Here is a 16,895-nt window from a genome sequence, read left to right as displayed (position 1 = left end):
TAACATTTTTCCAAATTTGCCATAAATGTCCTCCCCCCCGGCCCCCCTTTATTCTCCTTGTATATAATTATATTTCTCCAATTAATTTCAACTTCTTTTTCCCCTCCTAATTCTATTCTTGGTTCATAAATGTTACATCAAACCTGCTAATGTTTTGACGTTTTTACAGATTCTCTAAAATAGTCTATAAAGTTTTCCTATTGTTGATTGAATTTTTTCTCATCTTGGTGCCTGATCTTTACGGAAAATTTAGCCATTTAGGCATAGTCAATCATCTTTCCATTCTTCTTTCTTTGGGACCTTTTCTTCTTTCCACATCTGGGCTAGTAGCATCTGGACGCAGTAGTCGCATAAATGGTCTCCTTTGCTTCCTTGGCAATTCTCCTATTACACCTAGTAAAAAAGCCTCTGGTTTTTTAAAACAGATTTAATTTTAAGAATTTTTAAAAGTTCATTGTATATCATTTCCCAGAAGCCCTTTACTTTTTTACACGTCCACCACATATGAAAAAATAGTTCCTTCCTTATCCTTACATTTCCAGCATAAATATATCTTTATACATTTTACCAAGCTTTACTGGAGTCAAATACCATCAGTACATCTTCATATAATTTTCTTTTAATGAACTACAAGCCGTGAATTTTAAAATCTCTTTCCACAGCTTTTCCTATGATTCAAGTGGTATATTATAACCTGTCTTTTGCCCAGTGTATCATTACAGCTTTAACCTCTTCATCTTTCATCTCCCATTCCAACAGTGGTTTGTACATTCTTGATAACAATTTCTCATTATTTTCTAATAATTCATTTTTGAACTTTGAGAATTCCTTCCCAAAGTCCTTCTCTTTTTCACCTTTGAATATGTCATTTATTTGGCAATATTTTAACCAATCTGTTAACAGAGCTTTTTTATCCTCATATTCTTTACCTTTAATTTGTTTTCTACTTCTGTTAACAGATCTTTGTATGTTGCCCAGTTTCGTGTTTACCTCTTTTTACAGATATGGTTTCTAATGGGGAAAGCCACAAAGGTGTCTTGTTCTCTAATAAATTCTTATATTTGTCCCATACTTGGTGAATTGATTCCCTTATAATGTGGTTCAGGAATCCCTTGTGCACCTTTGTTTTCTCATACCAAAATTAAGCATGCTAACCAAATCTATTACCACGTCCTTCCAGATCTGATACTTCAGTATTGTTTAACAGTATCCATTAGCCAATACCGTGGGGCCCATTGTGTAAATAATGTATATAAGGCAGATACTGTGGGGGAACATTCATTCCTCCTCACCACTATGAGCTGAATAAAGAGTATGAAATCCACTCTCGACTCCCGAGTATATTTCACACCTTATAAACAATAAAAGAACAATTCTGCATTTATTATCTTTTTCTGTTCTTCCTTTGAAAAAACAAAACAAAAAATCAGTCCCTGGGGAGAAGATCTTCCCTGATGATTAGTAGGCCCTGCTTAGTCAGGCCTTTGCAGGAGACTTCCCAGCCTGGTTGTTCTCCGCAGCAAAACAAAAGAATTGTGGACCATAAAAAGGCGTGTTTCTTCATTTTAAAAGCACTATATGTACCATTTATTTTGGTTGTGCAGGTCACGAGAGTCGTGGAGCTCTGCTGCCACCGATTTACCATGTTTTCCAAGTCCTGGGGAGGGACAAGCCCCGCTCTCTGACCCCTGGTCACCTTCCTCTCTGTTTTCAGAGATTTCACAGATGTTGTACATCCACGTTGAAGTGTCTGCTCTGCTTTTCGGGGCTGGAAACTTCCCTCCCCCCCCCCAAAAGGGATAAATGAGATTTTCCAGAAGTTGTACTTTGCACCCAGTGCTCCCAATCCCACCTTCAGAAAAGGGCAGCCCAAATTATCGAGGGGATGGAGGAACTCCGCTGTGCAGAAAGGTCGCGGAATTGGGAACTTTTTTGTTTAGAGAAAAAGCAAGTAAGAAGTGACATGATTATAAAATTATAAAAGTAGGTAGACAAAAGCTTTTTATTTCTCCTAGCGCTAGAATTCAGGGGCGTCAAAGGAAGCTGAGTGGTGGAAGAGTCAGGATATATAAAAGAAACCCTTCATACAGTGAGGAATTAAGCTATGGAACTCACTGCCACAAGAGGCAGCAATGGACTGCTGTAATAGAGGATTTGAGGAACCATTAAGGAGTACTCTTTGGGTTCAGTCAGTCAACCGGCTTGTAAACTATGCTGTTTTCAATGTGCATTTTATAGTTGGCTTCACTTAGCAATGTTTTCTTTTGAAATGTTCAAGTTGTTGTTGTTTTTTGTTAACTTTGTATTAAATATGTATTCTGTAGTCGACCTCCTTTGTAATGTTTTATTTTGAAATATTTTAAGATAATATTTTAGTTTCCTGTTAAATATGTTGCTTTGACTGTATACTTTATATTTGACATTCTTCAGAAATGTTTGATTCTAGATTGTTTTATTGATGTTAAATATGCAATAAACTGCTTTGAGATTTTTTTTAAAAATATCAAGCGGTACAGAAATAATAATAATAATAATAAATTAATTTGGGGGGAAGTCTAGATGGCATCAGTGGACCTCACTACTCTCCCTTGTCAGTACTCCCTCTCTCCTTATCCCCCAAACTGGCTGGGCCCAATTTCCCTAATGGCAGAGGGGCTAGCAGCTTGGCTCCCTCTCCTTGCTGCTTCCACACATTTGGAGAGGGCATACACCAAACATTTCTAAGATTTAATCCCTGTATGAGTTCTTTGATGCGACTTAAGGGAGCTACTCTGACTGAAGCACCTTCCACACTCCGAACATGTGTAAGGTTTCTCTCTTGTATGAGTTCGTTGATGCAGCGTAAGGGAGCTACTGCAACTGAAGCACCTTCCACACTCCGAACATGTATACGGTTTCTCCCCTGTATGAGTTCGTTGATGCAACGTGAGTTGGCTACCGCGACAGAAGCTCTTCCCACACTCCAAACATTTATAAGGTTTCTCTCCCGTGTGCAATCTTTGATGCAAGGTAAGGCTGCAACTGTAGCTGAAGCTCTTTCCACACTCCAAACATGTATATTGTTTCTCCCCTGTATGAACTCTTTCATGCGAGGAAAGGTTGTCAATGCGACTGAAGCTCTTGCCACATTGCCAGCATTTATAAGGTTTGCTGCCTCGATGAGTTTGTTGATGTCTAGAAAGCCCATTGCTGCGAGTGAAGCTCATTCCACACTCCAAACACGTATGCAGTTTCTCCCCTGTATGAGTTCTTTGATGCGACTTAAGTGCGCTACTCTGACTGAAGCTCCTTCCACACTCTGAACATGTATACGGTTTCTCCCCTGTATGAGATCTTTGATGCGAGGTAAGGGTACCATTGTCACTGAAACTCTTTCCACACTCCGAACATGTATACGGTTTCTCCCCTGTATGAGTTCTTTGATGCGAGGTAAGGGCACCACAGTGACTGTAGCTCTTTCCACACTCTGAACATTTATAAGGTTTCTCTCCTGTATGAGTTCGTAGATGCAAGGTGAGGGAACTACTTTGACTGAAGCTCTTTCCACACTCCAAGCATTTATACGGTTTCTCCCCTGTATGAGTTCGTTGATGCAACATAAGGCTGCTACTCCAAATAAAGCTCTTTCCACACTCGGAACATGTATACGGTTTCTCCCCTGTATGAGTTCTTTGATGCCTAGTAAGCTGGCCACATTGACTGAAGCTCTTTCCACACTCGGAACATGTAAATGGTTTCTCTCCTGTGTGTACTCTTTGATGTAAAGTAAGAGCTGAGCGACTACCCAATCTCTTTCCACACACTGTGCATTCATGCTTTTTCTCCTCTCTGGGAATTTGGTTTTCACCATCCTGAGACATACAAGAGTCACCCTCCGGCTTCTGCTTTCGTCTCCCCTCTCGCCTGCTGCCTCCATCTTTAACCCTCAGCTTCCTTTGCTCTTTCGATCCTTTCGGTGACACTTCTGATTGTTCCCCTTCTGCCAGCATCCCGTCAACATCTCCTGATGGAATAAAAAGGCAAACTGATGAAATGCTAAAGGAATGTCTTCACCCCAATCATTCAGTCAGGACACAGAGATCCAGGTTCCAAAGGCCTTGTGGCAGTTCCCTCCCTGTGAGAAGGGAAGTTGCAGGGAACGAGGCAGAGGGCCTTCTTGGTAGTGGTGCCCACCCTGTGGATCGCCCTCTTGTGAGATGTCAGATAAATAACTATACAACTTTTAGAAGACAACTGAAGGCAGCCATGTAGAGGGAAGTTTTATATGTTTTATTATGCTTTTATATTTGTTAGAAGCCAGCTAGATTGGCTGGGGCAACCCAGTCAGATCCATGGGGGTACAAATAATGAAAGCATTAATATGGGATTATTATTTATTGATATGGTATTATTTATTGAGTTTATATACTGCCCTATACCCGGAGAACTCAGCATGGTTCACAGAAAAGATCACATCATATATAATCAGAATAAAAACAACCCAATAACACCCCCCCAAAAAAGAGCCATGTTTGAAAAAGACTATAGGATGTCAAACATATCAAGCAAAAGCCTGGTTAAAAGGAACATGTTTGCATGGCACCTAAAGGTGTATACCCCTTCATGCATCACTGCCTTGTCGTAGCGAAGGGGCTTGAATAACTCGGCTATGACCTATGCCTTGCAGGGCCACCTAAGACAGACAGGTCAGCTGAGAGTTTAGACTAAATGTGATCCACCTGGAGAAGAAACTGGCAACCCACTCCAGTATTATGCCATGAAAGCTCCATGGACATAAAAAAGAAGAAGCTTTGAGAGGAAAGCGAGTTTCCAAGGCATGCTCTGATTCATGGGGTCACGGAGAGTCGGACACAACTAAGATGACTAAACAACAACAAAGGTGTATAAGGAAGGCGCCAGGTGAACTTCCCTGGGGAGAGCATTCCACAGACAGACAGCCACTGCAGAGAAGGCCCTGTTCTCGTGTTGCCACCCTCCGGACCACTTGAGAAGGAAGCCCACGAAGGAGGACCTCAGGATCCAGCTAGGTTCATCTGGAAAGAAGCAGCCCTTGAAGTATTGAGGTGGTACTTGAAGTATTGTGATCCTGAGCCATTTAAGGCTTTATAGGTCAATACCAGCACCTTGAATTGAGCCCGGAAACTAATTGGTAGCAACCTGGCCGCTGAATTCTGCACTAGCTGAAGTTTCCAAACTGTCTTCAGAGGCAGCCCTACGTATAACGCATATCTATATCTAACGTTGAAGTTCCCAGAGCATAGACAACGGTAGATAGGCTATTCCTGTCCAGATAGGGGTGTAGCTGGGCTACCAGCCAAAGGTGATGAAAGGCACTCCAGGCCATCTGAGCCTCGAGCAACAGCAAAGGATCCAAGATTACCCCCAAGCTATGAACCTACTCCTCCAGAGGAAGTGTAACCCCATCAAGAGCAGGTGACCTTCCAGCCATCTGCTCTAGGGAACCACCCACAAACTGAGCCTCACTCTTATCTGGATTGAGATTCAATTTGTTGGCTTTCATCCAGTCCATTACCGAGGCAAGACACTGGCGGGAGAGGGTGTTCAGGGGTATTAGTAGTAGTAATACAGTGGTGCCCCGCAAGACGAATGCCTCGCGAGACGAAAAACTCGCAAAACGAAAGGTTTTTTCGTTTTTGAGTTGCTTCGCAAGACAAATTTCCCTATGCGCTTGCTTCGCAAAACGAAGCTTGCCCCGCAAGCTCCAGGGACAGCGGGAAGCGCAGCGCTTTTTTCCCGCTGTCCCCGGACCTCTTTTGAAGCAAGGGGCGGCGCGGAGAAGATCACTTCTCCCCGTTGCCAGCCCCGCAAGCGCAGCGCCTTCCCCTCTTTCCCCGGACCCCTTTTGAACCAAGGGGCGGCAAGGGGGAGAAGCGATCTTCTCCTCTCCGCCCCTTGCTTCACAAGAGGGGACAGAGCGGCGCTTCCCCTCTGTCCCCAGACGGTCTCCATAGGAACGCATTGATTGATTTTCAATGCATTCCTATGGGAAACCGTGCTTCGCTAGACGAAAAACTTGCAAGAAGAAAAAACTTGCAGAACTAATTAATTTCGTCTTGCGAGGCACCACTGTAGTAATAGTATTAGCCTGTCTGTATAAGGCCTCAGCCACACTTGTAATTTTAATGTGGACTTGAAGTTGCTTGTTTCTCCTTTTTTTTTAACCTCTTCTGCCCAGAACTCCTCTTGCAGAAACTGCTGTATTTAATTGAAACACAGTTTTAAAATGTGTGTGGGTTTTTTTTGGGGGGGGGGTTTATTGGGTTGATTTTGTTTATGTTTTGTTTATGTACTTTGAGGTTTTTATATTGCAATTTTATCCTGTGAACTGCCCTAAGGCCTGTGGGTACAGGGAGGTATACAATTTTAATAAATTATAATAAAATCAGGCCGGATAAAAATTATTACAAGTCCCAGGGGCAGCCCCAGCAGAAGGTTTCCCAATGCTTAAGGCTTTGCCTTGACCCCAAGCCCTATGGCGAGCCCAAGGAAGGTCTCCCACCTGCAGGGAGAAGAGCAGGAGAAAGATCTGCCCCTCCATTGGGAAAAGATGTCCTACCCCCATACAAAGGGGGGAAACCCTATAAATGCATTATTTTAGCGGAATTATATACAGAATGCATTAATTATGGTAAATGTAAATATTTGGGGAAATACCCTTTGCAAAAGCGTGGGCATTAGGCGAGATCTGCACCAAAATGCTGACCAATTTTCAAGAGGTCTTTAAAAATAATAACGTGAAAATCTGGATAAATTGACGACGAGAAAAAGGAGACACAGAAAAAAACTTACATTGAAACGCTTTGCCTAGTAGGGTTTTTTTTTAATCCCTCCCCACAACTCCCTCCAGCAGCACCCCCAGTCTCTCCCCCAGTTATAATACATAATAATATGACGCACCTCCAGCGCCTCCGCGAGGAAGGAAAGCCGCCGCCATGACCGGCATCTGCCACCCCCCCCAGGAACGGGACAGGAAGCGGAAGCTCCTATTTTCCCGACAGCCTTTTTCCTCCGCTCTAGGAATCTCAGCTCTGTCGCCGCTGCTCTTAACCGTTTCGGAGCCGAGCGGCAGGAGCCTCTGGGCGTCTCCGGACAAAGAGCGAGGAGAGGCGCTGGTCTCGCCACCGGAAAGCCCCGCTGGATCAGCTGCACGGGCTCCCCAAATAGTTTTCTAAATTATTTTAAAAATATCTATACTTTTTATTTTCAATTTTCAAAATAACATTTTTTCCAAATTTGCAATAAATGTCTCCCCCCCAGCCCCCCTAGTTTCCGTCCCCTCCCTTTATTCTCCTTGCATATAATTATATTTCTCCAATTAATTTCAACTTCTTTTCCCCCCTCCTAATTCTATTCTTAGTTCAAACCTGCCAATGTTTTGACGTTTTACAGTGTTCTCTAAAATAGTCTGTAAAGTTTTCCCATTCTTGATTAAATTTTTTCTCATCTTGGTGCCTGATCTTCACGGAAAATTCAGCCATTTAGGCAGAGTCATTCATTTTAGTTTTCCATTCTTCTTTCTTTGGGACCTTTTAATCTTTCCACACCTGTTTCTTCTGCTTCTTAATCTCTTCCCTTATGGCTATCAGTTCTGAAGACATTACTGAATGAAAGCATCATATAGCATTTTGTGTTTAACCATGTAGTAAATAATAATAATAATAATAATAATAATAATAATAATAATAATAATAATAATAATATTTGTATACCCCGCCCATCTGGCTGCGTTTCCCCAGCCACTCTGGGCGGCTTACAATCATGTGTTAAAAACAATACAGCATTAAATATTAAAAACTTCCCTAAACAGTGCTGCCTTCAGATGTCTTTTAAAGATAAGATAGCTACTTATTTCCTTGACATCTGCTGGGAGGGCGTTCCACAGGGCGGGCGCCACTACCAAGAAGGCCCTCTGTCTGGTTCCCTGTAACCTCACTTCTCGCAACGAGGGAACTGCCAGAAAGAATAAATGAGCATCTCCAGCCCCATCATGCTGCTGCTGCTGCTGCTCTGAGTGAGTGCTGGGAGGACCGCTCCCTTTCCTGCCAACTCCATCCAGCCTAGGGGGTGGGGCCTGCACTCACCGCCACAGTTGAGAGGCCTAAGCAGCTCCCTGCAGCAAGTGACAAAATGGTTTTAAATGTTTTAAGTGCTTTTAATTTGCTGCACTTTAAATGGTGGTTGTTGTTTTTTTATAATATTCTATAATTTTATTGTTTTATTTCTGCTTGGGTTTGGAGAAGTATTTAGTCAGGGTGGGGAGTAATTTAATTTTAGCACTATTGTTTCTTGCTTTGCTTTTTTATTATTCTGTTAAGTTATTGTATAGTTTGTATTTTGCTTTTTAAGGGGAAGGGTCAGGGCTGCCTGGGAGTGGGCCTCAGCCAATAGAATGGCTGGGGCAGGTTCCACAGGGGGGAATGTATTGGGACACCCGATCTCAGTGATCACGGGCAGGAGGAGGAGTTACGCTAAGACCAGACTATGTCATTACCGAGGAGGCAGGTTTAGTCGTTGTTTGAGGACTATCCCTGCCTCCAGGTCTGGTCCTAACCGGAAGGATACTGGAATCAGCAAGGGAAACCCACATGACCGGAAAGTGTTGCTGTGCAATGCCAGGTCAATGATTCATAAGATCACTGCCATCCATGACTTGATCATGGATGGAGGACTTGACCTGGCATGTGTGACAGAGACTTGGTTGGATGAAGCAGATGGGCCTGTCCTTGCCGCTGCTTGGCCACCAGGTTTCTCTTACGCACAGCAACCCAGGTCATGTGGGCGGGGAGGGGGGGTTGCAGTGATTTTTAGGAAGTCATTAGTTTGCACCAGGCGTCCTATTGGGAAGGCCCAGTTCTCTGAGTGCATGTTCTGGAAGTTGGGCAATAGGGGCAGTACAGGATTCCTATTGGTGTACCAACCTCCCCGCTGCACCAAAGATTCCCGGCCCGAGCTGCTTCAGGTCATGGCGGATATTCTCCTGGAGACACCTAGCTTGGTTGTCTTGGGGGATTTTAACATCCATGCCGACACAACCTTACAAGGGGCCGCTCGGGACTTCGTGGAAAGCATGGCCTCCATGGGGCTGTCCCTGAATACGTTTGGCCCAACTCATAGCTGCGGACATGCCTTAGACTTGGTGTTTACCTCTAAGGATGTTGGTGATCTGACACTAACTAAAAACAAAATAAAAGAAGTGCCGTGGTCAGATCACTTCCTGGTGCAACTGGACTTCTCTGCGACCCTTCCCCTCTGCAGGGAGGTGGGACCGATTTGGATGGTCCACCCCCGCTACTTAATGGATCTAACTGGTTTCCAGAGAGTGGTAGGGGATGTTTTATCCCAAGTTGATGGCCTCTCAGCTGATTCCCTGGTGGCCCGCTAGAATGCGGAGTTAACCAGGGCTATTGACTATCTGGCTCCGAAGCGCCCTCTCCGATTGCATGGAGCCCGGACAGCCCCGTGGTTTTCCCGGGGCTGAGGGCGATGAAACAATTGTTGAGACGGCTAAAGTGCCGGTGGCGGAAAACTCACTCTGAATCAGACTGGACACGGGCTAGAGCTCAACGTCGAGCCTACCAAGTGGCAATGGTGACGGCGAAGAAGGCCTTCTTCGCCACCTCCATTGCATCTGCAGAAAACAGCAGGAGGACACTTTTTCAGGTGGTTCGCAATCTATCGGAACCACCTGCACCACCGGGGCCTGGTAGGGACCCCAAGATCTCCTGCAATGCTTTTGCAAAGTTTTTTTTGCAGATAAAGTCGCTCAGATTCAGAAGGAGGTAGATTCCACCGTGGGAGCAGGGCCAGGGCGGGAGAGTGCTAGAGTTCTGTCTAGTCCTGTTATATGGGATCAATTCCAATCTGTTTCCTCTGAGGATGTGGACAGGCTGCTTGGACAAGTGAAACCGACCACCTGTCTCCTTGATCCTTGCCCATCCTGGCTGATAAAAGCGAGCCGGGAAGGGCTGGGCAATGGACTCTGCGGGTGGTGAATGCTTCCCTCTGTGAGGGAGCCTTCCCAGACCCGCTGAAAGAGGCCGTTATTAAACCGCTTCTTAAGGAAAACATCTTTAGACCCAGCCAATTTGGCTAACTATCGCCCAGTCTCAAATTTAACATTCTTGGGCAAGGCGATTGAGCGGGTGGTTGCCGAACAACTCCAAGCACGCCTGGAGGATGCGGACCATTTGGATCCCTTCCAATCGGGATTCAGGCCTCACCATGGGACTAAAACTGCCTTGGTTGTGCTGGTTGATGATCTCCGGCGGGCTAGGGACAAAGGTGAGAGCTGTTTCCTAGTTCTGCTGGATCTCTCAGCGGCCTTTGACACCACTGACCATAACATCCTTCTGGACCGTCTTGAGGGGCTGGGAGCTGGGGGCACTGTCATACGGTGGCTCCGCTCCTTTCTCCTGGTGTTGGGGGATGAGTGTTCAGACCCCTGGGCTCTCACTTGTGGGGTGCCTCAGGGTTTCGTCCTCTCCCCCATGCTTTTTAACATCTATATGAAGCCGCTGGGAGAGATCATCAGGGGGTTTGGGCTGGGTGTTCATCAGTATGCAGATGACACCCAGCTCTACCTCTCCTTTAAATCAGAACCAGTGAAGGTCCTGTGTGAGTGCCTGGAGGCGGTTGGAGGATAACTATGCTTTCCTCTGCTTAAGAAATTTCTTGACGCTAAGACCCGTTTGAGAGTGGAAAGTTTCTCCAAGCAAAATTACCAGGTTTGTCCTTGTTTTCCTGCTCATTGTTTGGAGAGAAACAGACCGCAAGCCGGGTTTGGACATCCCAGTAAGTCAGACTCTGGTGTCTTTTCAATGGAGCAATGTCAGAAATCCGGGAGCAGCCGAAAGGTGTTACCGTATTTTAGCAGTGTATATACCTTGGGGCTTCCCGTTCACACGAAGCCATCACTTAAAAAAAAAAAAAGATTTTTATTTGATTTTACAAATTCATTCACTCAAAATAACAAATAATAAAAATTATACAAGATTCTTCTGAATCTCAAGACCTCCCTCCTCCCCTCCATGGGTTCTTTAATTAACTTTTTCAACTGCATACTATAAATCCTAATTTTTCAGTCCTCCATTATATCCAAAGTCTATGTAACATTACAAGAGTTATTTAAGACCTGCCAAAGAATTCAAATATTTACAGCAGTCTGCCAAATATGATATAAACTTCTCCCATTCTTTGTTGAAGTTTGATCTTCCTGGTTTCTGATTTTCCCAGTCATTCTTGCCATCTCTACATAATCCAGTAGTTTGCCTGCCAGCCCACCCTGGTAGGGATTTTATCGTTTTTCCAATTTCGGGCAGGCAGCTTCCTTGCAGCTGTTGCTGCATACATTAACAGTCTTTTCAAAAAGGCTTCTGTTGTTGTTTTTTAAACAAACATTATTTTAAACAGTTTCCCCCCAAATTCGTTATATATCATTTCCCATATTTCCTTTGTTACTTTACAGTTCCACCACACATGATAAAAGGTGCCTTCCTTTTCTTTACATTTCCAGCAAATATTTGAACTTGTCCTGTACATTTTTGCTAATTTACCCAGGAGTTAAAAACAAGCTGTACATCATTTTCATATAATTTTATTTTGATGTATAAGGTAAAGAGACCCCTGACCATTAGGTCCAGTCGTGGCCGACTTTGGGGTTGCTGCGCTCATCTGACTTTACTGTCCAAGGGAGCCGGCGTACAGCTTCCGGGTCATGTGACCAGCATGACTAAGCTGCTTCCGGCGAACCAGAGCAGGACACGGAAGCACTGTTTACCTTCCTGCCAGAGTGGTACCCATTTATCTACTTGCACTTTGACGTGCTTTTGAACTGCTAGGTTGGCAGGAGCAGGGACTCACCCCGTTGTGGGGATTCGAACCGCCAACCTTCTGATCGGCAAGCCCTAGGCTCTGTGGTTTAACCCACACCGCCACGTGCATCCCTATTTTAATGTATAGCACGCTGTAAATTTCAAATCCCCTCTCCATAATTTTTCCCATGCTGAAAATGGAAAAATCACTTATTTTAACTGTGGTTTAACATGGCATGTGAACCTCACCAATGTCACTGAAGCACCAATCTGTTGCAAAATGTAAGTGAAAGTAGAATGATGGGTGATGTTTCACCTTAATTGGAATATTTACAATAACGTATATTTACGACTGGGTGGTCTACAGAAACTGAGCACAGAGCCACACCATTGAAAGCATATCCAATGCATATTTAAAGCAATTTCTTCCAAAGAATTCTCAGAACTGTGGTTCCCCCACCACAGAACTATAATTTGCAGTACCCTTAATGTTGTTGTTATATTTATATCCCACTTTCCCCCCACAAGAGGGTACTTTCTTCCATATGTGGGAGTTATGTAAGGTAGCAAAAGCTTTCTGATAAATGATTTATAATGAGCTGAAAAAAATGTTGAAGATAACTTTTGTTAAAAATACACAGAAGCTTTGCTTTTAGGAATATTTGGGGGAGAGGTACTGTGATGGGATGATTAGCTGCTTGTGCGTAAAATCGTGGTCCCTCAGAGTTTGTGCAACTCCACAAACCTCTGTGTGTGACAGAGCTCCTCAAACATGTCTGCCCTAGTCACTCGTAGATTCCGACAGTGGCTGTCTGCGGAAGCGCTTCCAGCAAAGAAGCTCCTTAACGGAAACGCGTCTTCTGGACTCACGACGTGGCAGCTTCCTGCGAAGCATGGGTCTCCCTATGGGAGCTTCTGACACCTCCCCGCTGTTCTCGCTGGACGTGTCCCTGATCCCTCCGTCTTCCCTGCTAGTTCCTGCTTTAGCTGCTGCGTCTCTCTCCGCATTCATGAGACCCTCCTCCAGAGACCCCTCTCTCCCCCTGCTGGTCCCTGCTTTCGCTGCTGACTCCCTGCCAGCCTCTGTGAGCCCTTCCACCTCCCTTTCCTCTGATGGCAGTTCCCTGACATCCACCTCCCCTCCAGGGCCCCCTTCCCCCCCGCCCATTCTCTCTCCTCTGGGCGGTGAGGAGATAAAACCCCGAAAAGAATCCTCTTCATCTTCAGACGTCTCGAACATTTCCCTCCATCGGTGTTCGTTCCGGCTCGCTGAATCCTCCTCCTCCTCGGAATCAGGGAACCCCTCCAACTCTTCTTCTTCGTCGGTGGTGGCAAAGTATTCCCTCCGGAACCTCGCCACTGGCTGAGGTTTACGTGGGAACTTCTGATGAAAAGTTTCTATTAAAACCTCGTCATCTACATCCTCTGCCATAACCCAGGTGTTTTCCGACTCCGGCTCCCCTTCCCACATTACCAAATACTCTACTTGATCTCCCTTCCACCTGGAATCGAGAATCTCCGCTACATGGTAGCTGTGTTCCTTCTCCTCCATTGCTGGTCCCCTATTGACCCGCCCTTCTCTGTCCCCTTTATACGGTGACAGCAACGACCTGTGGAAAACTGGGTGCAGCTTCATGTGGTTCGGTAACTGGAGTCTGAAAGCCACTGGGTTGACCTGCTGCGTGACTTCAAATGGGCCCAGCCTTTTGGGTCTTAACTTCTTACAACCCCCTTTGAATGGTAACCCTTGGGTTGACAGCCACACCTGGTCCCCCACCCTAATGCTTTCCCCTTCTCTTCTGTTTTTGTCTGCCTGCCTATTATATTCCTCCTTAGCCCTGTTTAAGTTAAGTTGGAGCTGGCGATGGATCGCTTCCATTTCTTCTACGAACTGTTCTGCAGCTGGAACGCTCCAGTTCTCCCCTTCCCCCCCTGGGAAGGCTCGGGGATGGCACCCGTAATTAGCCAAAAAGGGGCTCATCCCCGTGGACACGTTCTCTGCATTGTTGTAGGCAAATTCTGCCAACGCCAGCTTCTCCACCCAATCATTCTCTCTGTCATTCACATAACACCTCAAATATTGCTGGAGGACGCCATTAGCTCTTTCCGCCTGCCCGTTGGTTTCAGGATGCCGGGCAGTTGAGAAATTAACCTCTACATGCAGTAAGCTCATGAGCTTCCTCCAGAACCTGGAAGTAAATTGTTTCCCTCGGTCTGAAACCACCCTCAAGGGGGCGCCATGCAACCTAAACACATTTTCTACAAACAATTTAGCGGTTTCTTCTGCCGTGACCGCATGTGAGCAGGCTATAAAGTGGGCCATTTTGGTTAACAGGTCTACCACAACCATGATGGCTGTTTTCCCTCTGGACCTTGGCAGATCAGTCATGAAATCTATTGCCACTGTTTCCCATGGTCTTTCAGGTGTGGGTAGTGGTTCTAATAACCCTGCCGGTGCCCGCCTCTCCCCCTTGGCTCGTTGGCATTGGTCACACCCTCTCACATACTCCCGCACATCTTCCCTGACCTTGGGCCACCAAAATTCCCTGGTAACCAGCCACATGGTTTTGTGTTGCCCAAAATGCCCTGCTGTGGGGCTATCGTGCAGTTGCTTGAGTACCTTCTCCCTCAATTCACCTTCAGGTATATATAACGCTCCCTTGTAATACAACGCCCCGTTTCTCTCCTCAAAACCCCCGGGTTTGTCTCCCTCCCTCCTGAGACCCCTGAGTTTGTCCTGGGCGTATTCATCATGCTGCTCCTCATTCTCCGAATACACCAACACATCATCTAGGAAGGCCACGCAATTCTTGTAGAGCAAAGGCCCCAGTACGTGGTTCATAAACGATTGAAAGCATGCGGAGCCTGCCTGTAATCCAAATGGCATAACGAGATATTCAAATGCCCCCAAAGGGGTGAACATGGTGGTTTTCCATTCATCCCCTTTCCTTATACGTATCAGGTTGTACGCCCCCCTTAGATCCAGCTTTGTAAAAATCTTTCCCTTCCGCACCCTGGTCAAAATGTCATCAATCCTGGGCATAGGGAAAGCCACTGGTTCTGTCACTGCATTTAACCCCCTGAAATCACACCCAAGTCTCGGCTTGTCCGTGTTCTTTTTATCCACAAAAAACACTGGGCTACCCCCCGCTGCTTTGGACTCTCTGATGAAGCCTCTCTTCAGGTTCTTGTCAATGAACTCTCGCAGCTCCTGCATTTCTCTGTCTGACATGGCATACAACTTGCCTACAGGAAGCTGTGCTCCAGGGAGTAAATTGATCTGACAGTCAAAGGGCCTATGCGGGGGTAGTTGGTCGGCTTCCTTCTCGCTGAACACGTCGCTGAGATCTGCATATTGTGGTGGTACCTTCACCTTCTCCATTACTTCAGTCCCTGCTAGGGTGGCTTGGGCCCCTGCTGAACCCTTTTCCCCTTTGCAGTGTTCTAAGCAATGTGCTGAACCAAAGGAAACCACTCTCTGATGCCAGCCCACCAGCGGATCATGTAGCGCTAGCCAGCTCATTCCCAAAATAATGGGAGCGCCTCCCAAGGTGGCCACATTAAACGCTATCAGTTCTGTGTGCCTTGCCACCCTCATTATCATTGGGACGGTCTGCAAGCTGACTCCTCCTCCCAACAACTCCCTGCCATCGATCGTGGTCACCTGCAGGGGGTTGCTTAAAGGGATCGTCTGTATCTGGTGTTCAGCAGCAAACTCCTTGCTCATAAAATTGCAGGAGCTGCCTGAGTCCAATAGCGCCTTTATTTTTAGGGGGTGTCCATTTTGCAGCTCTAGCGACACTTCAATCACTAGAGCAGGTTGAGGAGCTTCTGGCACGGGCACTTTCACTGCTCTTTGGCCTGGCTGCTGTGCCCCGACTGTGGCAACCAGGCGTTGGCTTTTACCTGCTCCGTTTCTCCCTGCTCTCTTCCCTCAACAGCTCCCACCATCCCTTGCCATTCCTTCCTCTGGGGGCAGACTCTGGCAAAGTGGCCTGGCTGTTGGCAGAGATAGCATTTCCGTGCGCCCTTTCCCTCCTTCTTAGCCTCCTCACTGGGCTTTGAAACTGCGCGCGCGCGCGCTGTTCCTATTTCCATCGGCTCTGCCGGCGGGAAAGTTGTCTCTGGAATCTCAGGAATGCGGAACTCCTTCCAGCGTTCCCCTTTCCCTTCCCGCCTCTCCAAAGCTCTCGCCTCCTGGCGCGCTCCTATAGTCAGCGCAGATTTAGTCAGCTGATCCATGGAATCCGCCCTAGGACCCCGGGACAGTTCGTCTTTCAAGGCCGAAGCCAGGCCTTCTTCAAATAGCATTTGAATGGGCGCCACCGATAAGTCCCAACCCAATCTGTGAACCAGCATAGTGAACTCAGTCCAGTACTCACGGACAGATCGGCTTCCCTGCTTGCAAGCCATGAGCTGTCTGCGCACCATTCCCTCCTCAATAACGCTGGAAAACATGAGATCCATTGCACGAAAGAACTTCATGGTGTCCTTTAGGACGTCATTGTGCGTTGCCATCAGGGGCCTAACCCAGTCTCTCGCCCCCCTCTCAAGATGCCCAATCACGAAAGCAACTCGCGATTCCTCGTCAGGGAATTCATCAAACTGCACATTGAGGGCATATTGCATCTCTGTTCTAAAGGCATGATAGTCCTTGGGGTCCCCCCAAATTTCTGCACCAATCCTGGTACCTTTCTGTTGAACTGGGTGGCTCTCCCCTTCTTGTCTGCATCCTGAGCCCTTCTCTCCTCAAGCCTAGCCGTCTGCAGCGCCAATTGGATTTCCAACGCTCGGTACCTATCTTCCAAGCTTGGACCCGCTCCAACTCCTGCCTCTCCGGCTCCGGCTGGGTCGCTCATGATGCCTCCTCCTGCACAGGCAGCTTACAAAGACTGTCGGAATGCTGTGATGGGATGATTAGCTGCTTGTGCGTAAAATCGTGGTCCCTCAGAGTTTGTGCAACTCCACAAACCTCTGTGTGTGACAGAGCTCCTCAAACATGTCTGCCCTAGTCACTCGTAGATTCCGACAGTGGCTGTCTGCGGAAGCGCTTCCAGCAAAGAA

The 16,895-nt window shown here is 46.5% G+C and overlaps 1 protein-coding gene across 2 annotated transcripts; it reads right to left on the bottom strand.

The window, feature by feature from the left end:
- Nucleotides 1-1,999: 1,999 nt before the first annotated feature.
- Nucleotides 2,000-6,971, bottom strand: LOC309524999 (uncharacterized protein). 2 transcript variants are annotated; one of them, XM_082210309.1, is made up of 2 exons: nt 6,919-6,963; nt 2,000-4,000 (listed from the first exon to the last, which is right to left on the bottom strand). In XM_082210309.1, exons 1-2 carry the CDS (start codon nt 6,953-6,955, stop codon nt 2,721-2,723), a joined length of 1,317 nt encoding a protein of 438 aa, XP_082066435.1. In that variant the 5' UTR covers nt 6,956-6,963; the 3' UTR covers nt 2,000-2,720. The 2 variants fall into 2 exon arrangements, with proteins under 2 accessions (XP_082066435.1, XP_082066434.1); XM_082210308.1 differs by having other exon boundaries at nt 2,001-4,003; nt 6,919-6,971.
- Nucleotides 6,972-16,895: the final 9,924 nt, after the last annotated feature.

The sequence above is a fragment of the Podarcis vaucheri genome (genome assembly GCF_965113315.1).
Source record: "Podarcis vaucheri genome assembly, chromosome: 2".
Lineage (NCBI taxonomy): Eukaryota > Metazoa > Chordata > Lepidosauria > Squamata > Lacertidae > Podarcis > Podarcis vaucheri.
Note: the sequence above shows the minus strand (reverse complement) of the source record. Positions and strands in the feature narration are given on the sequence as shown.